General features: G+C 49.5%; 1 protein-coding gene across 2 annotated transcripts in view; it reads left to right on the plus strand.

Moving 5' to 3' along the window:
- The first annotated feature begins 8,203 nt into the window (after window positions 1–8,203).
- LPIN1 (lipin 1) overlaps window positions 8,204–24,448 on the plus strand; it is a 127,602-nt gene continuing 111,357 nt past the window's right edge. For both annotated transcript variants that reach the window (XM_027965741.2, XM_027965742.2), the window contains exon 1: window positions 8,204–8,328. In XM_027965741.2, the coding sequence (XP_027821542.1) occupies window positions 8,248–8,328 (81 nt within the window). In that variant the 5' untranslated portion in view covers window positions 8,204–8,247. The remainder of the gene's footprint in view (window positions 8,329–24,448) is intronic.

The raw sequence follows: 24,448 nt of genomic DNA on the forward strand, positions 1-24,448 counted from the left end.
GCGCTCCCTCCCTCTCCCTGCCCGGAGACTGGGCGAGCTGCCCTGTTGGCCAGCGCCTCCCCTCCTCTCTGGGAACCTCCAGAACCGGAGGACACGCCCCGCGAAGGGTGCCCCGGAGCCGGCGGAGGACCGCGAGGGTAAGCCTGTTAGCTGCGCTCACGTTTCTCAGTTCAGTTCCCTGCGGGGGAAACACGTGCTGGATGGGGGTAGGCTCATTCTGGGGGGACCTGAGAGACAGTGAGTTGGGCCGAATGCCTCCATTTACTAGCTGTGTGACCTTGGGCAAGTTATTTTTTGTCCTCTCAACCCTTTTCTGCATTTAAAAAATACCGACACTGCGGACTTTCTGCTAAGATTGCTGGGTGAATCTGTGTGCAACTCTTTACCTGCGGCATAAGCAGGCATCCCACATGCACCATGTGCTCTGCTGCTGCCTGGGTACCGTCCCAGGGTGACTGATCAAGAATCTGCCCACATGTCAACATTTCTCAGGTAACTCAGTGGTAAAGAATCCACCTGCAATGCAGCAGACTGAGGTTTGATCCCTGGATTGGGAAGATCCCCTGGAGGAGGAAATGGCAACCCACTCCAGGATTCTTGCCTGGAAAATGCCATGGGTAGAGGAGGAGCCTGGTGGGCTATAGTCCATGGGGTCATAAAGAATCAGACACGAATGAGCATGCATGCAACATTTTGAAGCTGTTATTCTTAGAAAAGATCTCGTTCATCTTCTTGCTAAAGGCTGTTTCAGTGCCGCAGTAATGTCCTCAAGGAAGTCCTCTGTCAGCTGCCCCCACGTGATATTTGCTTTTCCCATCCTTTGAGGACGTCATGCTCATGGAGCAGTATGAGAAAGTGGAAAGAAGTATTGAGCATGTTTTAAAGCCTTCCATAGGTCTCTTTCTTAGCCCCATCTAGAACACCAGAACTTAATTCACTTATTTAAGTTTTTTTGGCTGCACTGGGTCTTCCATTGTTGTACCCGGGCTTTCTCTGCTTGTGGCAAGCGGGGGGCTACTCTCTAGTTGTGATGTGCAGGAAGGTGAGATGCAGTTAATAAGGGAGTGAGGAAGACTCAGCACCAATGACACATCCAGTGGGCTCTCCCTGCAGATGTGTGCAGAGGGCTCAGCATTTCTATCTTCACCCAGGGGACTAGAGGAGAATGACTGTTATGCCCATACCTGGTCCCTCTAAGCTGAAACTCTGAGAACATATCCATGTGTGGATGCTCTGGGCCTAGCACTTGCTTCTTTAGTACCCACAAGAACTTAATTTTGCCCCTGAATAAAATCATCACTTGTGTTAAGATTGCTTTCAGCCTGTATTGGAAGACTCTGATCTTTGATATCCTCCACTGTCTATGTTAGAATCAAAATCTGGGCTTCCCTGTTGAGTCACAAAGTGAAAGTTGCTCAGTCGTGCCAGACTGTTTGCAACCCCATGGACTATACCGTCCATGGAATTCTCCAGGCCAGAATACTGGAGTGGGTAGCTGTTCCCTTCTCCAAGGGATCTTCCCAACTCAGGGATTGGACCCAGGTGTCCCACATTGCAGGCAGATTCTTAACCAGCTGAGCCACCAGGAAAGACCAAGAATACTGGAGTGGGTAGCCTGTCCCTTCCCCAGTGGATCTTCCTGATTGAGGAATCAAACTGGGGTCTCATGCATTGTGGAAGGATTCTTTACCAGTTGAGCTACCAGGGAAGCCTGCTGGGTCACAGGCCAAGCTAAATTTCTCGATCTCTAATTGTGCAGCAAATAATTCAGAACTATCTAATACTAGAGGGTGCTGCTAGGGGTGGCAGTTATGGAAGGGAAGGATTACATGTCCAGAGATGCCAGAGACAGGATGCTACATTGTTCAGGGCTGTGGTGTGAAGTACTGACAAGGCTTCCTGGCCAGGCAAGGTGTCTCTGGGTCTAGGAATCTGGGTGTTCTGTTTGCTTTGTGTACCTAGATTCCTAACTTTCTTGCCTGTTGCATGTAGGGTCCCATCAAAAGGGCTTCTACCATGGACTCAACTGTGTTTCCCTCCCCATTGGTTGAAGACTTAACCCCTAGTGTGAGTGCATCTGGAGTAAGGAGATAATTAGAGATAAAGGAGATCATCAGTTCAGTTCAGTCGCTCAGTCGTGCCCAACTCTTTGCGACCCCGTGAATCCCAGCACGCCAGGCCTCCCTGTCCATCACCATCTCCTGGAGTTCACTCAGACTCACGTCCATCGAGTCCGTGATGCCATCCAGCCATCTCATCCTCGGTCGTCCCCTTCTCCTCCTGCCCCCAATCCTTCCCAGCATCAGGGTCTTTTCCAATGAGTCAACTCTTCGCATGAGGTGGCCAAAGTACTGGAGTTTCAGCTTTAGCATCATTCCTTCCAAAGAAATCCCAGGGCTGATCTCCTTCAGAATGGACTGGTTGGATCTCCTTGCAGTCCAAGGGACTCTCAAGAGTCTTCTCCAACACCACAGTTCAAAAGCATCAATTCTTCGGTGCTCAGCCTTCTTCACAGTCCAACTCTCACATCCATATGTGACCACAGGAAAAACCATAGCCTTGACTAGATGGACCTTAGTTGGCAAAGTAATGTCTGTGCTTTTGAATATGCTATCTAGGTTGGTCATAACTTTTCTTCCAAGGAGTAAGCGTCTTTTAATTTCATGGCTGCAGTCACCATCTGAAGTGATTTTGGAGCCCAGAAAAATAAAGTCTGACACTGTTTCCACTGTTTCCCCATCTATTTCCCATGAAGTGATGGGACTGGATTCCATGATCTTCATTTTCTGAATGTTGAGCTTTAAGACAACTTTTTCACTCTCCACTTTCACTTTCATCAAGAGGCTTTTTAGTTCCTCTTCACTTTCTGCCATAAGGGTAGTGTCATCTGCATATCTGAGGTTATTGATATTTCTCCCAGCAATCTTGATTCCAGCTTATGTTTCTTCCAGTCCAGCATTTCTCATGATGTACTCTGCATATAAGTTAAATAAGCAGGGTGACAATATACAGTCTTGAAGTACTCCTTTTCCTATTTGGAACCAGTCTGTTGTTCCATGTCCAGTTCTAACTGTTGCTTCCTGACCTGCATACAGATTTCTCAAGAGGCAGGTCAGGTGGTCTGTATTTCCATCTCTTTCAGAATTTTCCACAGTTTCTTGTGATCCACACAGTCAAAGGCTTTGGCATAGTCAATAAAGCAGAAATAGATGTTTTTCTGGAACTCTCTTGCTTTTTCCATGATCCAGTGGATGTTGGCAATTTGATCTCTTGCTCCTCTGCCTTTTCTAAAACCAGCTTGAATGTCAGGGAGTTCACGGTTCACATATTGCTGAAGCCTGGCTTGGAGACTTTTGAGCATTACTTTACTAGCATGTGAGATGAGTGCAATTGTGCAGTGGTTTGAGCATTCTTTGGCATTGCCTTTCTTTGGGATTGGAATGAAAACTGACGTTTTCCAGTCCTGTGGCCACTGCTGAGTTTTCCAAATTTGCTGGCATATTGAGTGCAGCACTTTCACAGCATCATCTTTCAGGATTTGAAATAGCTCCACTGGAATTCCATCACCTCCACTAGCTTTGTTCATAGTGATGCTTTCTAAGGCCCACTTGACTTCACATTCCAGGATGTCTGGCTCTAGATGAGTGATCACACCATCGTGATTATCTGGGTTGTGAAGATCTTTTCTGTACAGTTCTTCCATGTATTCTTGCCACCTCTTCTTAATATCTTCTGCTTCTGTTAGATCCATACCATTTCTGTCCTTTATTGAGCCCATCTTTGCATGAAATGTTCCCTTGGTGTCTCTAATTTTCTTGAAGAGATCTCTAGTCTTTCCCATTCTGTTCTGTTCCTCTATTTCTTTGCATTGATCGCTGAAAAAGGCTTTCTTATCTCTTCTTGCTATTCTTTGGAACTCTGCATTCAGATACTTATATCCTTCCTTTTCTCCTTTGTTTTTCGCCTCTCTTCTTTTCACAGCTATTTGTGAGGCCTCCTCAGACAGCCATTTTTCTTTTTTGCATTTCTTTTCCATGGGGATGGTCTTGATGCCTGTCTCCTGTACAATGTCACGAACTAACACCCAAAAAAGATGTCCTTTTCATTATAGGGGACTGAAATGCAAAAGTAGGAAGTCAAGAAACACCTGGAGTAACAGGCAAATTTGGCCTTGGAATGCAGAATGAAGCAGGGCAAAGACTAATAGAGTTTTGCCAAGAGAATGCACTGGTCATAGCAAACACCCTCTTCCAACAACACAAGACTCTACACATGGACATCACCAGATGGTCAACACCAAAATCAGATTGATTATAGTCTTTGCAGACAAAGATGGAGAAGCTCTATACAGCCAACAAAAACAAGACCAGGAGCTGACTGTGGCTCAGATCATGAACTCCTTATTGCCAAATTCATACTTCAATTTAAGAAAGTAGGGAAAACTGCTAGACCATTCAGGTATGACCTAAAGCAAATCCCTTATGATTATCCAGTGGAAGTAAGGAGATCATAGGGGATAAGTATCCATATAAGGACTTCCCTCGTGGCTCAGATGATAAAGCAGGAGACCTAGGTTCCATCCCTGGGTCAGGAAGATCCCTTGGAGAAAGAAATGGCAACCCATTCCAGTGTTCTTGCCAGGAGAGTCCCATGGACAGAGGAGCCTGGCAGGCTACAGTCAATGGGGTCACAAAGAGTTGGACACGACTGAGTGATTAGCGCACACACAAGAGGAGATATCAGAGAGCTCCCTACCTCTCTCTGTCTCTTTCTTTCTGCCACACGAGAACACAGTGAGGAGGAGACGGTCAGTCTACAAGCCAGGAAGAGAGCTCACACCAGGAAGCAAACCTGTTGGCACCTTAATCTTGGACTTCCAGCCTCCCGGACTGTGAGAACATAAACTTCTGCTGTTTAAGCCCCACAGTCCTGGTGTGCTGTTCTGGCAGCTTGAGCAGACTCAGACAGCTTCCTTCCCCAAGCAGCCTTTGGTCCTGATGCCAGCACATGACCCAGAGAATTTACTTGCTACTTGAACCTTGAAAAAAGACAGTTAATTCCCTGTTTCCATCACTCCAGAACTGAGTCATAGTAGGGTTTCCTGACTCAGAGAAAGGGGGGACAACAGAGAGTCACTGTGTGTATGTGTGTTATGAGAGAGACAGAGAGGGAGGCAGAGATGTAACATATTTGCAGGTTCTGGGATTAGAACATTGACCCATTTGGGGGTTGATATCCTGCATTTCACACCTCAGGTCCAACCTCCCATCCTTTTTCTCAAAGACCTAAGAATGGAAGCCTCTTCGTGGAGCAGAGAAATCAGGGAAGGCTCCGTGGAGGAAGGCCCCAGACAGTGGGCACATTTGGAAAGACCTTCCAGGAAGTGGGTCATGGCATGAGCTAAGATTCAAAAATGGGACCAGACAAGGTGTTCTGAGAGGGGAGGGGCATTCACAGGAGACTCCCAAACCAGGGCCTGGCAGCCTGGGGAAAAGGGGTGCCCTGTGGATGGGCTAGGGCATGTAGGGGGCAGTGATTCAGGGCAGACTTCAACCTGGTCCTGCCCGGGGTCCTGTGGGGCAGCGTGGGAGTTCTCAGAAGCTCCAGTGGAGGACAAGTTGGAGAGTTTGGCCAACGGAAATCCAAAGTAAAATAGCGCCTCCGTTTCTTTGTCTGTAAAATGGAGCTATTCATGCCTACCTCAGAGTGACTGTAAGGATTAGTAGCTGTGACTGCTTTTTGAGGGTCTAATTCACACCAGTGTTCATCAAGGACTCTCTGTTCATGGCCTCATGTGCCCCACAACAGCCCTGTGACGGAGAGACTATTTTTATCCCTGTGTTTCCCAGATAAGGAAACAAAGGTCCTTAAAGGTCTGAGTCAGAACAGCTTCGAGGCGCCGAGTCAGCCCCAGAGCCCAGGTCTGTGTGATTCAGATGGTGCAGCTCAGTCATGTGTTGCTTCCAGGAACCCCATCAACACACATGTCCCTATTTCTAGGTGCACCAGCCCAGCCAGCGCTGGCTGCCATTGGCCTGACATAGCAGCACGATACCCATCAGCCTGACCTCCCCACAAGCAGGGGTGTGAAACCCGCCTGGGCTCGGAGCCCCAAAGACCAGGCACGCCCCCCCTTGTTCACGCCGAGGCTCCACGTGGCTGGCCCTGGGGATGGGTGCAGGAGGACCGGAGTGCTGTGTTCACAGCTCCAGCATGGCTCTGTGCACCTACCACACAGCCAGCTGAGTGCTCCCCAAGACCAGGTGTAATGACTCACAGTCTTATCACTGCTTGGTCACGAGGTTCTTAAAATATCTCGACAGCAGGAATTAAAAATAGTAAGAGTAGTGGGGACCCAGCTCAGTCGAAGTGTCTGAAAGTGTTATTTTTGCCCTTCCATTGAGGACAGTCAGGGACCTTCAGTCTGTGGGAGCCATTCCAGGGAGTGGGTGGGGGGCCACCCCACCCTCTCTGCTCTTCTCCAGGGGGAGCGAGGCCAGCTGCACAGTGTGTGGCCAGGATCATGGTGACCTGGGCACGTGGAAGCCTGGAGTTCAGAACCTTCCTGCAGCTTACCAGATGCAGCAGAACTGGGGTAGCCACTGACCTCCAACCTGTCAAGGGAGGTCGTTAGAACCCATCACGTTTGTTAGGACATGCCCGGCATCTTTCAGGTATTTGCCCACTCCACCCTCGGCACATCCCTGGATGGATTCCGGGTCAGGGTCTCCTCTGGAGAGCAGGAGGAAGGGGAGTGAAGCGAGTGGAAAGGCAGAAGGCCTGGCTGGGAAGGAGGTAGGGATCAGGGTTGATGTTTCTGCACCCATGGAGCAGAGCTGAGAGGCGTTTGGAGGTGGGCAGTCCTAGCATCACAGGCTGTAGGGATTCTGGGGGCCAGGGGGTCACTCTGTGCTAGGGGTCAGGGAGGTTGTCTCCTTCAGTCCTTGTCAAATGAGATCAGAGCCTCTCACCCAGGCCTGCAGCTTGCCCTGTGCTCCCCTCCCACCCCCACCTTGCCCAGAAACTGCCTCCCCCCACCCAGCTGCAGGCCTGCACACCTGTGCCCCACAGAGTCCAGCCCCATCAGCACAAACCCGCAGCTTCTGGCAGGATCAGAACCACATTTCAAGCACCGTGTATGGGGTCAACCCGACCCTGCTTAGTCACTTCCCGCTTTGTGACCCAAGACCAGTTCTTTAAGCTCCTCTTTCACTTCCGTAACCTCATAGGGCTGCCGTGCAGAACGTGTACCAGAGAGCAGTAGACCACCTGGTGGCGTGTCTGAAAGTGTTGTTTTCTCCCTTCCCTGGCTTCCTGGTGTGCAGGCAGCACTCAGGTCCAGCGAGTCGTCATGATGACGCTGCTGAGTGTGATGGAGGTGATGCCTGTGGTCCCCTGGGGAAGGGGGGCCGCTGACCCCAGCCTTCCTGACTCCCCAAAGGGTGCCCGTGCAGGGAAAGAAAGGATTCCTCGTCACTTCTGTGGGAAACCAGTGGCTTCCCTGGTGGCTCAGGTGGTAGAGAATCTGCCTGCAGTGCAGTAGACCCTGGTTTGATCCCTGGATTGGGAAGATCCCCTGGAGCGGGGCATGGCTACCCACTCCAGTATTCTTGCCTGGAGCATCCCATGGACAGAGGAGCCTGGTGGGCTACTGTCCAGGGGATCTCAAAGAGTCAGACAGGACTGAGCGCCTAAGACTTTCACATGACACGACAGTGGTAGAGGAGAAGGTGAGTGGACTAAGGACCCGCATAGCCTCTTTTGCGAGGTTCCCTGCACCCAGCACGTGAGGTGGTGTCTCTCCCCAAGACGATCTCCCCACAGATCGCCTCTGGAGGCAGCACTCATGGGTTTGAATCACAGTTCTGTCCTTTGTGGCTGTGTGACCTTGGGAAAGGCAGTGGTGAGGCAAGGGTACCTAGCAGGTCATGCCCTGTGACCGGGTGTCAGTCTCACAGAGTCCAGAGAAACTGGCATCTGCTGGAAGACCTCTGCATCCTTCAGGGACCGGGAGGTGTCCCGGTGTTGTTTTGTTAGCCAGTCCCAGGTGGGAGAGGATTTGCAATTCAACACTCTGCTCTTTTCCTGAGCCTTGTGACTTGGCCGGGCTCCTGGGTGGAAAGAGAAGCTGCCTGCTCTGGGCTCAGTGTCACTGGGCCAGCCTCCCAGCTCTTGAAATTAGCCTCCGCAGACACCGTTCTCTGGGTGCTGGGTGGGGAGGCCACTGGCGTCCCCCTGATCCCAGCCATGGAGGAGCAGGACCATGCCTGTGACCCCACCTGGGAGCCCCCACAGGCAAAGAGCCGCCCGGACTCACCTTGGTCGTGGGTAAGGGCCAGGGCATGGCCACATGAAAACCGCCCCACCCCCCTCCGCTGCCTGGGGCACTGTGGGTCTCGTAGAAGATCGGTGCGTCCACATTTTTCCAAAGAAGTAATGGGACCAGCCGCTCCCTAGAGGCTCCTGGGATGGAGGCTGCATTTATGGAAAAGGGTTTAGAACTGACTCAAGAAGTCAAGGCGTTTTTCTTTGCCTTGGATGGAGAGTAATAGTGATTGCTTTAATACTCAAGACAGAAAGTTATTTGAGGACTCCTGCTCACCAGGCACTGTGCAGGAAATGCTTGCTGCCTTCTGTGTTTGCATGCGGGCAAGGAGGGGAGGCCCCGAGGGTTGAAGTTATGGGATCAACACAGGCATTTGAGCACGGTTGTGTCAGAGTGTGATGTGTGCGCTGCGGGCACCCCTAGACTCCAAAGCCAGAGGGTGCACCGTCTGTGTTTTCTTGATCTCATCCTAGATGTCCAGGCTTTTTTCACAGGTAGTTATGTTTGTGTGAAGCCCCAAAAGCATGAGTAGAGGTTGTTCAGATAACCCCAAGTGGAAGTGTGGACCAAGGGTGGAGCCTGGACTCGAGTTTGGGCTTGGCTATTTCTTCCAAAGGCTGAGGGTTTGGCCACAGCGAACATAATGTGTTAACGGTAGTGGTTTAGTCACAAAATTGTGTCTGACTCTTTGTGACCCCATGGACTGCAGCCCGCCAGGCTCTTCGGTCCATGGGGATGCTCCAGGCAAGAATACTGGAGTGGGTTGCCATTTCCTCCTCCAGGGGATCTTCCTGACCCAGGGATCAAATCCTGGTCTCTTGCATTGCAGGCGGATTCTTTACGTCTAAGCCACCAGGGAAACCACCAATGCGTCACTCCCCCGCCCCAAATGTCTAGGACACCTTTGACACTCCTGGTCTGGCCCCCAGCTGCGGAGGCTGGGCTGGTCCTGGAGGGTTCCACACGCCCTGGAAACAGAGCTTGGGGTCCGCTGCACCTATGGGGAGAGGGTAAGGGGTGTGGCGTGCAGGGAGCAGGCACAGCCTCCTGGCTGCCGGTTCCCCGAAGCCCCTGTCATTGTCATTTCAGTCACGTCCACCCTCAGGGCAGCTCCTTTCTCTGCAGGGACATGGGACCTTGCTGTTGGTATTCAGGTGGAGATGCGGGGGGCAGGGGGCACCTGAGAAAGGGCCTCCGGATTCTGCTCCCAGCCTTTGCCACCTGGCCCTTTGGGCTGATGTTTCCTGGGCCGACAGATGCTCGCAGAGGTGGCTGCGCAGTGAGCATCCCTCTGCAGGCGGAGGGCAAGAATGGGAGCACTCCCCTGTAATGCTCTGTACATCGATGGCACTCACACTCTAGCTAAACAGACAGTTTTGTGGTTCGTTGGAGATTAAGACGGTTGTGTCTTGTTTCCCATTCCTGGAATGTCTCTCTTTAACAGAGCAGCCCTGAGAAGTGCCCCATTCTTCCCCTGTGTGGGCAGCACTGCGCTCTTGGAAAGCTCTCCCACGTCCACACTGGGACCGAGTCTCCTCGGCCCTGGGACACAGGTCTTATCATCGTGGCGTCTCTCTTGTACAGCCCATCTCTCTCATCCAGTTTCCCCGGGCTGTAAAATGTCATTCCCATTTGACAGCCCGGGGAAACTGAGGTTTTGATGTTGCCTGACAAGTGGCTCGGGGATGGGAGGGGTTGGGGAAGATGGAGGCAGGGTGGTAGCCCAGCCCCATCATCATTCCCCACACCTGCGGATGCTGTGATCCGAGGAAGCTCTGACAATGTCTGCTTTCTGCTTTTATCTTTGGATTATTAGTAATTTTTCCTGCTTATAAAATTATGTGTATTAGAAAAGGTTTCGATTCTACAGCAGAGTGTAAATATTAATAAGATAGATAGTAAAATGCCAATCATTTCACTGCTTGGGAGGTCATCTGGGAACTTTGTCAACTGAGGTCGCCCTGTGTTTCCCTGGAGGCTCATTATAATTAAGCCACAGAAAGGATTTCAAAGTCTCTAGTTGTTTTTTCATTTCAACCCCTTCACTGCCCCGTGTGCTCGATTCTAAAATTCCCAAAGCCCTCTGGCTGTCCACTGTGGCCTGGACCCCTTGCTGTGTGACATCTGTGACTGTCTTCCTGGCAGAGGCAGGTGTCCATGGCAGGAGAGGGTGAAGGGTGGTGGCGGACAGTTTGCTGGACTCTGGAGCTGCTGTGCTGGCCCTGCAGACTGTCCACCCCTGGGTGCAGGATTTAAATGGGCCCAGGAACTTGGGCTTGGCTCCTGCTGGTGCCCACATCCAGGAGAATCTGACCTGCTGAGCTTAAGGGTGGCTGCAGGGCAGGGATCCTGGGAGTCTAACGAGGCTCCAAGAAAAGCGCTGGCCTCCTTCCACTGCTGGGGGCTGGGTCCAGCCCCAGGAGGACAGAGGAGGCCAGGTCCTGAGTGAGGCTTCAGCAAAGCTGGAGTGGAACACAAAGCAGGAAATCGAGGTGGATGCCCAGATGGACTGCCTGTCATGCAGGAAAGCTTAGGAGGAGGCTGCAAGAGAGCTGGCCAAGCAGGGCAGGAGAGGCGGGAACTGCAGCTGCTGTGGCCAGGAGCCGGGCTGAGCTGGCTGCTTCTGGGGAGGGTAAGAATGGCTCAGCCATCATGGGGCACTTTCATTCCTGGGGCCAGGAAAGGGCAGCTGGCAGTGCCGAGAGCCCTGGGAGGCACCTGTTAAGTTGGCAACAGTTCCCTGGACACAGGCCACATCCCTTCCCAGAGGCTGTGAGCTTGATGTCCAGGCTTTGAGTGTGTACAGAGCCCCATGGGGCACAGTGATGGGTGAGACCTGGTCCCCACCCGCAGGAAGTCAGGGTGGAGTGTGAGTGGGTGCATCTGCCAGCTGCCAAGTTCCTGTGGACACAGATCAGGAGGAATTCCCACTGGCAGGGCTGGGAAAGGCGTCTTTGTGAAGCTGGCATCGGAGCCAGGCCTTGGGAGGAGGGTAGGATTTCAATAAACACATGGGGGGAGGGGTGGCAGGCAGAGACTTCTAGGTCAAGGGTTCAGCCTGAGTGACAGCTGGGCTTTGCAAGAACAGGGTGTTCTCCTAAAGCTAATTCTGCAAGTTCAGTTCCTCAAGCCGTTTGGGATTTTATGTCTCCTGAGTTGGGGCATGCGTGGTGACATTCATCTCGGTCAGACCCCCAGCCTGTGAGAGAAAGCAAACAGTCACGGACCAAATACGTGGGACTTGGTGTGAATCCAGGGCCACACAGCGCCTGGGCTCAAGCTTTAGTTTTACCACCTGCAAGTTTAATTAACTGGAGCCTAAGTTTTCTTATCTGTAAAATGGGACTTAACAATACCTAATAATATAATAATCACAGGGACTTGGTTGCTCACTGTTGTTCACTTGCTAAGTTGTGTCTGACTCTGTGCGACCCCATGGACTGAAGCACACCAGGCCTCCCTGTCCCTCATCATCTCCTGGAGTTCACCCTGTTTCATGTCCATTGAATCGGTGATGCCATCCAACCATCTCATCCTCTGCCGCTCTCTTCTTCTTCTGCCTGCAGTCTTTCCCAGCATCAGAGTCTTTTTCCAACGAATTGGCTGTTCTCATTAGGTGGCCAAAGTATCAGAGCTTTGGTACCAAGTGCTTGGTAAATGAGCTATCATTAATAAACCTGAAAAAAAAAAATAGCTTGTTACAAGTTGGGTTGTAAATACCAGTGAAGAGAAAATCATTTGCATTTGGACTGTTGATCTCAGCATGGTAAAGAGATAATGCACCAAATCAGAGCCCCACATCCCCTAATATGGAGAATTCAGAATGAGCCTTTGTTCAGACCTTTTGGCTCGGCATTCAAGGCCTCTCAAGAGCTTCCTGCTCTTGGCTCTGTCCTCACCTTCTGCGACCATGTGTTGCCCAGCAAGTGCCTCTCCTTGGAGGCGCTGAACCCATCATGTTAGCTGGGTCTCCAGGGAATGAACATCAGGACCTCAGATCCATCCTGCCGTCTCCAGCCCCTGAGACTTGGCAAGGGGCTGGACTTTGGGCCCCAACTTCCCAGAGCACATGTTTGCCACCAAACTCTGTTGGCAAAGCTGACCAGAAGCCTGGGCAGAGGCCGGGTCTTGGCCTCCGGGACCACTTTCCTCAGGGACCCCTAGGGCCAGCACCCCTGACAGTGCTGGGGGCATGGAAAGACAGACTCAGGGACAGTGTCCACCTCTCCCCAGAGGCCCAGCTGACTTGAGACACCTGTTTGCCCACCTGATCCAGGCAGGATCCCAAGAGGCTACTGCCTGGGATCAGCATGAAACTACCGGCTCCCTGGCTGGGTGATGCGGAGACGGGCAGAGAGAGAAACCAGGAAGCAGTCCCCACACGTACCCGCCATGGGAATCAGAGTTTTGGCCTCCTTGCTGCGTCTCTCCAGTGGCCTGGGCCCACCCACCAGACCCCTGCTTCCTGTGAAGTCGAAGGGGAGGTCTGGAGCGCCCCCTGGAGGTGGTACTCTGCCACTACAGAGTGCTTCAGTTCAGTTCAGTTCAGTTCAGTTCAGTCGCTCAGTCGTGTCCGACTCTGCGAGTGCTTACAAACAGGAAAACAGAAAAGCTACAGGAAAACCACCACCCCGTCGTATCACAGCCAAGTGGCCGATAAGACTTTTACTAGGGACAGAAACAGGATGGTGCACACAGAAACTCGGTGGTGCAAAGTCAGTGGTTACTGGATCAAATCTGAATTCCTCATTAAGCTTGTTTGTGATTAAACTCCTTGCAGGAAACTGTTGTTGGATTACATTCTGCACTGCGCTTTTAAACTCTGACTCTTGCTACCACCTTCCCTTTCTGTCTGTTCTGTTCTCCTTATTTATAACCTCTTCTCTCCTGTTGGGCTGTGAGCCCCGAGGGCAACCAGAGTGTCTCCATCTTGGTGTTGCCCAGAGCTCCTAACACAGTTGTGTTATATGTCTGGGTCAGCTGGATTTATACCTTTTGCCTTGATGTAATATTACAGCACCCCCTTTTGCTCTGAAGTGGGGTGATCACCCTACCTGGTACACATCTGTAAGGTCATACCTGCATTTGGCTTTGGGGCCATCCCCTCACCCACAGCTTGTACCCAAAGGTCTTTTCTCACTGCCACTTAGGGGGTCCTAATCATCTCCTCCTGTCAGGGCTAGAGAGGTTTGGAGGGCTTTGTATGGCAGTGCTGTGTTTCACACAAAGATTAGGGTCTAACGTTAGTGCAGGAGGCAGAAACTGTGTGGTCCGGCTCCCTGAGGATGTTCTTCCCTGCAGACACCATGCCTTGATGTGTTAGCAGAAAAGCTAAGGGAATAGATTAAATATTAAATAGATTAAACTGAGTTTGTTGCTCAGTCCTTCAGCCTTGTCTGACTCTATGGATATCATGGACTGCAGCATGCTAGGGTTCCCTATCCTTCATCATCTTCTAGAGTTTGCTCAAACTGATGTCCATTGAGTCAGTGATGTCATCCAACCATCTCATCCTCTGTCGTCCCCTTCTCCTCCTGCCTTCAGTCTTTCCCAGCATCAGGGTCTTTTCTCTTGAGTCAGTTCTTCACATCAGGTGGCCAAAGTATTGGAGTTTCAGCATCAGTCCTTCCAATGAATATTCAGGACTGACCTCCTTTAGAATGGACTGGTTGGATCTCCTTGCAGTCCAAGGGACTCAAGAGTCTTCTCCAACACCACAGTTCAAAAGCATCAATTCTTCAGCATTCAGCCGACTTTATAGTCCAACTCTCACATCCATATATGACTACTGCTATCTAGCTTTGTCAAAGCTTTACTTTCAAGGAGCAAGCGTCTTTTAATTTCATGGCTACAGTCTCCATCTGCAGTGATTTTGAAGCCCAAGAAAATAAAGTCTCTCACTGTTTCCATTGTTTCCCCATCTATTTGCCATGAAGTGATGGGATTGGATGCTGAGATCTTCATTTTTTGAATGTTGAGTTTTAAGCCACCTTTTTCACTCTTTTCTTTCACCTTCATCAGGAGGCACTTTAGTTCCTCTTCACTTTCTGCCATTAGGGTGTTGTCATCTGCGTATTTGAGGTTATTTATATTTCTCCCAAATATCTTGATTCCAGCTTGTGCTTCATTCAGCCCGCCATTTTGCATGATGTACTTACATATAAGTTAAAGAAGTAGGGTGACAATATACAGCCTTGACATACTCCTTTCCCAAATTGGAACCAGTCTGTTGTTCCATGTCCAGTTCTAACTGTTGCTTCTTGACCTGCATACAGGTTTCTCAGGAGGCAGGTAAGCTGGTCTGATATTCCTATCTCTTTAAGAATTTTCCACAATTTGTTGTAATCCACACAGTCAAAGGCTTTAGCGTAGTCAATGAAGCAGAAGTAGATGTTTTTCTGGAATTCTCTTGCTTTTCCTATGATTCAACAGATGTTGGCAATTTAATCTCTGGTTCCTCTGCCTTTTCTAAATGTAACTTGAGCATCTGGAAGTTCTCAGTTCATGTACTGTTGAAGCCTAGCTTGGAGAATTTTGAGCATTACTTTGCTAGTGTGTGAAATGAGTGCAATTGTGAAGAAGTTTGAACATCCTTTGGCACTGCCTTTCTTTGGGATTGGAATTAAAACTGACCTTTTCCAGTCCTGTGGCCACTGCTGAGTTTTCCAAATTTGCTGACATACTGAGTGCAGCACTTTCACAGCATCATTTTTTTAGGATTTGAAATAGCTCGGCTGGAATTCCATTACCTTCACTAGCTTTGTTTGTAGTGATGCTTCCTAAGGCCTACTTTGGATTACAGGATGTCTGGCTCTAGGTGAGTGATCACACCATTGAGTTATCTGGGTCATGAAGATCTTTTTTGTATAGTTCTTCTGTGTATTCTTGCCACCTCTTCTTAATATTTTCTGCTTTGGTTAGGTCCGTACCATTTCTGTACTTTATTGTTCCCATCTTTGCATGAAATCTTCCCTTGGTATCTATAATTTTCTAAAAGAGATCTCTAATCTTTCCCATCCTATTGTTTTCCACAATTTCTTTGCTTTAATCACCTCAGTTCAGTTCAGTCGCTCAGTCATGTCTGACTCTTTGCGGCCCCATGAATTGCAGCACGCCAAGCCTCCCTGTCCATCACCAACTCCCGGAGTTCACTCAGACTCACGTCCATCGAGTCAGTGATGCCATCCAGCCATCTCATCCTCTGTCATCCCCTTTTCTTCCTGCCCCCAATCCCTCCCAGCATCAGAGTCTTTTCCAATGAGTCAACTCTTTGCATGAGGTGGCCAAAGTACTGAAGTTTCAGCTTTAGCATCATTCCTTCCAAAGAACACCCAGGACTGATCTCCTTTAGAATGGACTGGTTGGATCTCGTTGCAGTCCATGGGACTCTCAACAGTCTTCTCCAGTACCACAGTTCAAAAGCATAAATTCTTCAGTGCTCAGCTTTCTTCACAGTCCAACTCTCACATCCATACATAACTACTGGAAAAACCCTAGCCTTGACTAGATGGACCTTTGTTGGCAAAGTAATGTCTCTGCTTTAGAATATGCTATCTAGGTTGGTCATAACTTTCCTTCCAAGCAGTAAGTGTCTTTTAATTTCATGGCTGCAGTCACCATCTGAAGTGATTTTGGAGCCCAGAAAAATAAAGTCTGACACTGTTTCCACTGTTTCCCCATCTATTTCCCATGAAGTGATGGGACCAGATGCCATGATCTTCGTTTTCTGAATGTTGAGCTTTAAGGCAACTTTTTCAGTCTTCTCTTTCACTTTCATCAAGAGGCTTTTTAGCTCCTCTTCACTTTCTGCCATAAGGTGGTGTCATCTGCATATCTGAGGTTATTGATATTTCTCCCGGCAATCTTGATTCCAGCTTGTGTTCCTTCCAGCCCAGCGTTTCTCATGATGTACTCTGCATATAAGTTAAAGAAGCAGGGTGACAATATACAGCCTTGAAGTACTCCTTGATGTATTCCTTGATGTATTTGGAACCAGTCTGTTGTTTCGTGTCCAGTTCTAACTATTGCTTCCTGACCTGCAGATAGGTTTCTCAAGAGACAGGTCAGGTGGTCAGGTATTCCCATCTCTTTCAGAATTTTCCACAGTTTATTGTGGTCCACACAGTCAAAGGCTTTGGCATAGTCAATAAAGCAGAAATAGATGTTTTTCTGGAACTCTCTTGCTTTTTCCATGATCCAGTGGATGTTGGCAATTTGATCTCTGGTTCCTCTGCCTTTCCTAAAACCAGCTTGAATGTCTGGAAGTTCACGGTTCACATATTGCTGAAGCCTGGCTTGGAGAATTTTGAGCATTACTTTACTAGCGTGTGAGATGAGTGCAACTGTGTGGTAGTTTGAGCATTCTTTGGCATTGCCTTTCTTTGGGATTGGAATGAAAACTGACGTTTTCCAGTCCTGTGGCCACTGCTGAGTTTTCCAAATTTGCTGGCATATTGAGTGCAGCACTTTCACAGCATCATCTTTCAGGATTTGAAATAGCAAGGCACAGACTTCCTGGCCCCTGACCCTCGCCTCAGGCTCTACAGAGATGAGAAGGCGGGGGTGGGGCCTCCCCATCCCACCTCCACCAAGGTGCTTTGAGCCGCTCTGATCTTAGGGCTCTTCATTTTTACCACTGGGACTAATAAACCACCTTTGTTAGCTTATCATGAAGGTAAATGGGGTGAGGTTTGAGAGTCTTAGCAGCCGCATGAAGCATATAGTAGGAGCTGTGGAAGAGGACAAGTCACTGAAAAATTCAGTGTGAGCTGTAAGGTCTGTGAACCATAGGCTGGTGCCACGCTGGTCCTCACTGATCTGGGGCTGGCCCTGGATCCATACTGGCTTCTGGACGTGGAACTCCACCTTTTGGCAGCATCAAGAATGATCCTCACTTGACAAAGCACATCTGGGCAGGAGGCGGGGGTGAGCAGAGGGCTTGGTGGGTGTCCAGGCCCCGCTTGAGGTTGAAGGCCATTGGCAGGTTTGAGGAACAACAAAGACGCCAGTGTGGCTGGGCTAAGACCACAAGGGGAAGAATAGGAGTTTGTGTCAGAAAGTAACGGAGGGGTGGATCTGACCAGGCATCATCAAGGAATTGGCCTTGACTCTGACTGAGACAGGAAGTCCTGGGGGCACCAGGGGCCGTGCAGGAGCAGGGGACCAGTTGGGAGGTTGTTGTATTAATCCCACAGGGAGGTGAAGGTGGTTTGGACCAGGGTGGTTGCAATGGAGGTGAGAAGCTTCTGGAATTGGAGGTCAATGATGGAATCAAGGAAGAGGTCAAGGCTAGAAATGTACTTTCAGTCCCTGAATCACAGTGTTTAAGACCCCAGATCTGGTGCAACCCCTCATTTCTAAACAATGTGTCTATCTGTGGCTGTGGGTCTTCATTTGGGGCTTTTCTCTAGTTGCAGCAGGCAGGGATACTCTGGTTGAGGTACATGTTCTTCTCATCGCGGTGGCTTCTCTTGTTGCGGAGAGCGGGCTCAGTAGTTGTGGCGCACGAACTTAGTCACTTCTCGGCATGTGGGATCCTCCTGGACCAGGGATGTGTTAGGTAGTTAGAACAGAAAAAAGGAGTCCAAAATAGTGGTAGCTAAAAGACAAAGAAGGGGAAAAGCCCATGGAAATAGAACAAAGGAAGGTCTGAGGACTGGAGTGAGAACCTCAGGTGAAGGAAACAGCCCTCCTGGTGAGCCCAGTTTAAGGCAGGCCAGGAGAAGGAGAAAAAAAAAAACATAAAAAGAACCAATACTGAGCCGCCATGGGCTTTCTTCTCTTCGCATCTTTTGGGTCAGCCCACCCTCACGCCTAGAGGATGTATGTTCCTTTGCTTGCCAAATAAAACTAAGCTGTAACTCCAAGCTGTAACACTGGTCCGTCTATCGCTTCAAATTTTTGCTGTGGTGGGACAGAACTGGGGAAAATATGAGCTCCCTGGACAGATGGAATCGGTGTCTCCTGCACTGGCAGGTGGATTCTTCACCACTGAACCAGCAGGGAAGCCTGCAACCCCCCAATTTACAGATGGGGAGACTGAACCTGTCAGAGGACATATTTTCTAGGCATGACTATAGACTTAAGGCTACAATTCCTTCCGTGCAGGAAACATAGGTAAATTCAGACACCACCTTGAACTTCTCTTCCCATTTGAATTTGGAGTACACTACGCTTTGTTTCTCTTTCCAGATATTTCCTCTGTTCCCTTTCTCTCAGCTTCTCATCCCTTCAGCTTCCTCCTGGTGTCTATGCTTATCCAACCCCATGTCTTCATTCACAGTTTACGCTCAGTCAGCAGAGAATCTGGGGGAGGGGTTGCCACTGTCAGCCGTCACTTTTCCTTGAAGGGCTGGCCCAAGTGTAGCCTCTGCCTGGAAACCCCAGCTGGGAGTGATGCTTCTCTCCTAAACCCCCACTTCTGTTTGGAACAGGCTTTTGTCGTAGTTGTTCTGAGATTGGTCCCTGGCACATAGCAAGTACTCGGCGTTTCTAGAAGGAGCAGAGAATGAAAGAAATTACAAAATAAGCACCCCCAGGTCCTTGTCACTCGATGGCGAGCTTTTGCCTGGTTTCGTCTTCATTTACACACCGAGGCTCCTTGACTCCACTTCCAGCGCTTACTGGGTGATCCCCCACAGTCCTGCCCTGAGTTGGGGGAGACCCTTGGAGAGGAAGGAGCCAGAGAGTAGGGGGACTCAGAAACAATTTAGAGATGGCTCTGTAGTAAAGCTCAAGTGAGAAATGGGAGGTGAAGACCAGAATGTCAGGCTGGAAAGACTGGGAACATGAAAGGCTGGTAGGAAAGGGTGGCGCCAGAGGGTCTGGCGCAGATGAGTTATTCTGGAATGCCTGAGGTTGGCGGATATTGGCTGCTGGACAGAGACTGTGTGGTGTGTTTTGTGGGTAAGTAGGCCTGGTTTAAAGGCACAGGAGTGGGATGCATGGCCACCCCCGGGGCGCTGTGAGCAGAGCATATGCTCACCAGAAAGGTCACACTCATCCCATGTGAGTGATTTAGAAGATGCCCGCCCCCGAGGCTCCGGTGGGCCAGACACCTTCTTCTGTTGCTGTCTGCCCCGTGTGAGGTGTTATAAATCCATTCCTCACAGGATGGAATGTTGTCTAAAGTGATGAATCAATGTGAGTCCTTCTGTTGGACAAGAGCCTGTTTTTCATCTTCCTCCTCTGCCCTGGCTGCCCCAGGCCTGGGCTCTGTTGAGTCCCCGAGAGCAGGGTTATCTGAGCCTAGATGTCAGGAGTAATTCTGTCTACTTCCTCCCATCATTCTAAATCCTGTTCCATGTCATGGGTTTTGATCTATTTGCAAACAGTTTGATTGCTTGAGTTTTTTCCCTAAGCTACTTGAGATCCTTTCTAGATTTGTTAAAGAATATAAGCAAATAATAGCCAAAAATTTGGAATACAAGACCTTATTTTTTTTTTAAAGCAGGATGGATGGCAAAGCAGGATATTATGGAAATGTGATATTCCTGACTGGTGGGTCTATAGTCTAGGGGGAGGGGCTGAAGAATGGACATCCCTTATAGCAGGGACAGCAAGGGGAGGCAGCAAATTCCAAATTCCCCTGAAACTTGGAAGTGTTTATTGTTAGATGAATGAAGAGAGCGAGACTCTGTCTCAGTAGGAGAGCAACACGGAATTGGACGTTTCAGTTCTAGGCTCACGGTGTGGCTTTGAGCAGGCCTTCTGTCACTCTGGAGCTATGATCCCTCCCCCATAGGGCTGTCTACCAATCACAGCTGTGGGCATAGGAGTGCCTACTCGGAGGAGCTAAGCTCATTATCTACAAGCCTTATCAGGTGCCTTTGTGGAATGAGGGTGTGGCAGAGCGGCTGTGTAAGTTTGTGGTCCACACAGAGTGCTGGCCCAGGTGTCACCCAGGGCAGAAAGCCACCCTGCTCCCCACTCACCAACCTGGCTGGGCTCGGGGGCAGAGGGTCCTGGGATGGTCAGGAAGAAGGGGCTCGGAAGAAGGGGCTCCTCCCTGAAAGCCGTTCATCCAGAGAGTGCTCTTTCTTCACTCTGCCCAGGGGGCCCTGTGTGCTGGCCGTGGCTTCAGATCTGGGCCTGGCCACAATTTGCAGCACCTGCTATTCCTGTTACAGAACCCTTGCCATCGGTGACAATGTCAGCAGGCTCTTCCTTGTAAATGAAATTAAAATGGGGCGACTTGTGAAATGCTATGCTTGGTACCCTCCCCTCTCAAGATCCCGCATCCACCACCTCCTGCCAACACCCCCTGCCCCCGTCTCTCTCTCCCTAGTCACCCAGGGCTGCATGCAGTGCAGTTTGAACCCCCCGGAGGAAGAGGCAGCCTCCTGTAGCCTGTCCAAACTGACCATTTGGGAACCACAGACTGAAATTCTTTTGGGAGCAAAACGGAGTGACAGTCTCCGGACTTCAGCTCGGTGGGCTGAGCCTATCTGTTGGCCTTGGCTGGGGGGCGCTGTTTCAGTGCAGCCCTTTCTGTGCTGTGCTTAGTTGCATCCGACTCTCTGTGATCCCATGGACTGTAGCCCGCCAGGGTCCTCTAACAGAGAGAAAGCCAGCTGCCCAGAGTCACTCATGTAGTTACAGCAGAGCTGGTATTAAAACCTACACCTGATTCCCTTTTCCACTGTCTCCTGACTTCATTTTAGCAATAGGAGTTTAATGCAAAACACTGGATCAGCTGTTAGGATATGTAATTCTAGACCAGGACCCCATGGATCACCAGGCTCCTCTGTCCATGGGATTCTCCAGGCAAGAGTACTGCAGTGGGTTGCCATGCCCTCCTTCAGGTCATCTTCCCAACCCAGGGATCGAACCCGGGTCTCCCACATTGCAGGTGGAATCTTTACCATCTGAGCCACCAGGGCAGCCCAAGAATATTGAGTATCGTAACTGCGGTCCATTCAGGGTCTGGTGTCCTGGCCCAGAAATGCCCTCTAGAGGGCACTGTGACACTGGGACCCAGGAGAGGGCACACCTGGAAGGGACCGTGTCCTCTCTTCTCCTACAAGTAAGGGCAAATGAAAACTGAATCCATACATAAAGCATTTCAGCCAACAATCAGAGAGTTTTGTTGAAATTCTTGAGTGAATTATTTTTATCTGAGGTGATTTGAACTTCAAATAGTTCAAGATAAAGGGAATGGGCACTTGGGCTAGCTAATATCTTCCCCTGATCTTACATGGGCAGAAACTGAGTTTATTAATAGCCCGTTGATGGACAATTCACAGTGAAAGGTGAAGCAAGATGGGATCAAGTTTCTGGGTTTTATCCAGTTAGCAATGCCCAGTGGGTGAAATATTACCAGATGGAAAGAGTAAGAACAGTGAGTCTTATAGGCTGCACTCTGAGTGGCCGCCTTGTAGCACAGTATTTTTGCAAATATAGTTATTTGCAATTTATGGACAATTTAAAGTGCTTCCAAAATGACAAATGTCTAGGTCTATTATTGCTGTTGTTGTTTATTTAGTGCTTTCTGTATGCTAGGCACTGAGGAAGCATTTTCTTTTTGTCATCAATCTTCTTAAGAACCGTTGTTGTTGCTGTTCATTTGCTAAGTTGTGTCCGACTCTTTGCGACCCCCATGGACTGCAACGTGCCGGGCCTCCCTGTCCTTCAGTATCTCCTAGAATTCGCCCAAGTCCATGTTCATTGAATCGGTGATGCCATCCAACCATCTCATCCTCTGTCGCCCCTTTCTCCTCCTGCTACCAACCTTTCCCAGCCATCAGGGTCTTTTCCAGAGAGTCGGCTCTTCGCCTCAGGTGGCCAAAGTATTGGAGCGTCATAAGAACCATGTGGGTGGATTATTAGCCTTAGTTTATACACAGAGGTGCTGAGAGACATTAGTTAATTGGGCTGAGGTCTCACAACCAGCAGTGAAACCATTATTTCTGTGCTAGTCTCCTGCTTCTAAGATCTAATCTCTCCCCTGGAAATGCCGCTGTCCTATTTTTCTCTGGAAGCTTTCACAGGACTGAACTCTTTCATGCGAGCCAGTCTCCCAGCTGCACATCTCTGCTCAGGCCTGAAACTCAGAGTTAGAGATTTGCTTCTCCAGAAGGGACCATCTCTCTTGAATGACAGTCATTTTCCAACTGACCCTGGTACCGGTGCCTCTTCCTAGGATGACATGGGGGTGGCAGCAGGGAGCAGGAGAGACAAGTCCTGCACTTGGAAATTTTCTGGATGAGAGAACACTCCATGATGTATGGGATTCTCAAATGTTAGTTGAGAGGGGGCCTTGTTGACTGTCACGTAATGCAGTCTTACACTCACAGCTGGCCTCGTGGGAGTCTTGTGGTCACTCCCAGTCCTGGTTATCAGACTCACAGAGTTTCTGAATAATATAGACTCACAATCTGTGGGGTTCAGCTGCACAAGATTATATACAAAAATATACACAAGTATCAGTTCAGTAGCTCAGTCATATCTGACTGTGCCAGACTTCCCTGTCCATCACTAACTCCCGGTGATTGCTCTAACTCCTGTCCATCGAGTAGGTGATGCCATCCAACCATCTCATCCTCTGTGGTCCCCTTTTCCTCCTGCCTTCAATCTTTCCCAGCTTCAGGGTCTTTTCAAATGAGTCGGTTCTTTGCATCAGGTGGCCAAAGTATTGGAGCTTCAGCTTCAGCATAAGTCATTCCAGTGAACATTCAGGACTGATTTCCTTTAGGATTGACTGGTTTGATCTCCTTGCAGTCCAAGGGACTCTCAAGAGTCTTCTCCAAGAACATAAAGACATCAAATATGTTTGTGTATTAATATATAGATATAAGTGAATAAATATATGATTTATAATAGTTGTGAATATTATCTATAATATTTTATATATTGTTTATATTATATACACTTTTTTAGTGTCTATGTCTCTTTACCAGGCACGCAGACAGTGTTTATGACCCTATTTCATCTGTTCTTCTCCAGATATGCTTGACTTCTTCCATTTACTCTGTTGTGAGATGAGATGTGATTTCTGCTTCTGTTGACACCAACTGGTACTCTTCACAGTCTAGTTTGTCAGCGTCCTTCTTAGAGTTTTATCTGACCAGTACAATGTACAATGGCCCCTGGTCTTATTCTAGATTTAAATATCTCTTACTGTTTTCTAAGATCAAAGCATTCAGAGTTACTTAATAACTGCTGATGGCTAGGCCTTTTCTATCAGTTACACAATGGACTTTTTGAGTCTTAGTATATCTGTCTTGGTGGAGAAGGAAATGGCAACCCACTCCAGTGTTCTTGCCTGGAGAATCCCAGGGACGGAGGAGCCTGGTGGGCTGCCATCTATGGGGTCGCACAGAGTTGGACACAACTGAAGTGACTTAGCAGCAGCAGTAGCATATCTGTCTTGGAGAAGGCGATGGCACCCTACTCCAGTACTCTTGCCTGGAAAATCCCATGGACGGAGGAGCCTGGTAGGCTGCAGTCCATGGGATTTGCTAAGAGTTGGACATGACTGAGCGACTTCCCTTTCACTTTTCACTTTCATGCATTGGAGAAGGAAATGGCAACCCACTCCAGTGTTCTTGCCTGGAGAATCCCAGGGATGGAGGAGCCTGGTGGGCTGCTGTCTATGGGGTTGCACAGAGTCAAACATGACTGAAGAGACTTAGCAGCAGCATATCTGTCTTGGGCTTCCCAGGTGGCGCTAGTGGTAAAGAACCTGCCTGCCAGTGCAGTAGACTCGAGCTTGATCTCTGGGTTGGGAAGATCCCCTGGAGGAGGAAATGACAACCCACTCCAATGTTCTTGCCTGGGAAATCCCACTGGACAGAGGAGCCTGATGGGCTACAGTCCATGGAGTCACAGAGTTGGACATGACTTAGCAACTGAACAAACAGCAGGACTTCCTATAAAAATGCCACTGGAAAGGTGGGTCCCACTTCCTTCTCCTTGCTTTGGCTCTGGCCCGTACTGACCTTGTGGCTTCAGAAAGTCCCTCTGCACTTGAATGGCCTCATCTGTAAAATGGGCTGCTGTGAGAGGGTAATGATGTAACGCATGCTTCCCACCTACCGGAATGACCTGGGAGCTTCGCGAAGCTCGTGCTAGAGAGTTTGATTCAATCGGTTAGAGTGGGGCCTAGAATAAAGACTGTCAGTG

The sequence above is a fragment of the Ovis aries genome, chromosome 3 (assembly GCF_016772045.2).
Source record: "Ovis aries strain OAR_USU_Benz2616 breed Rambouillet chromosome 3, ARS-UI_Ramb_v3.0, whole genome shotgun sequence".
In the NCBI taxonomy this organism is placed as follows: Eukaryota; Metazoa; Chordata; class Mammalia; order Artiodactyla; family Bovidae; genus Ovis; species Ovis aries.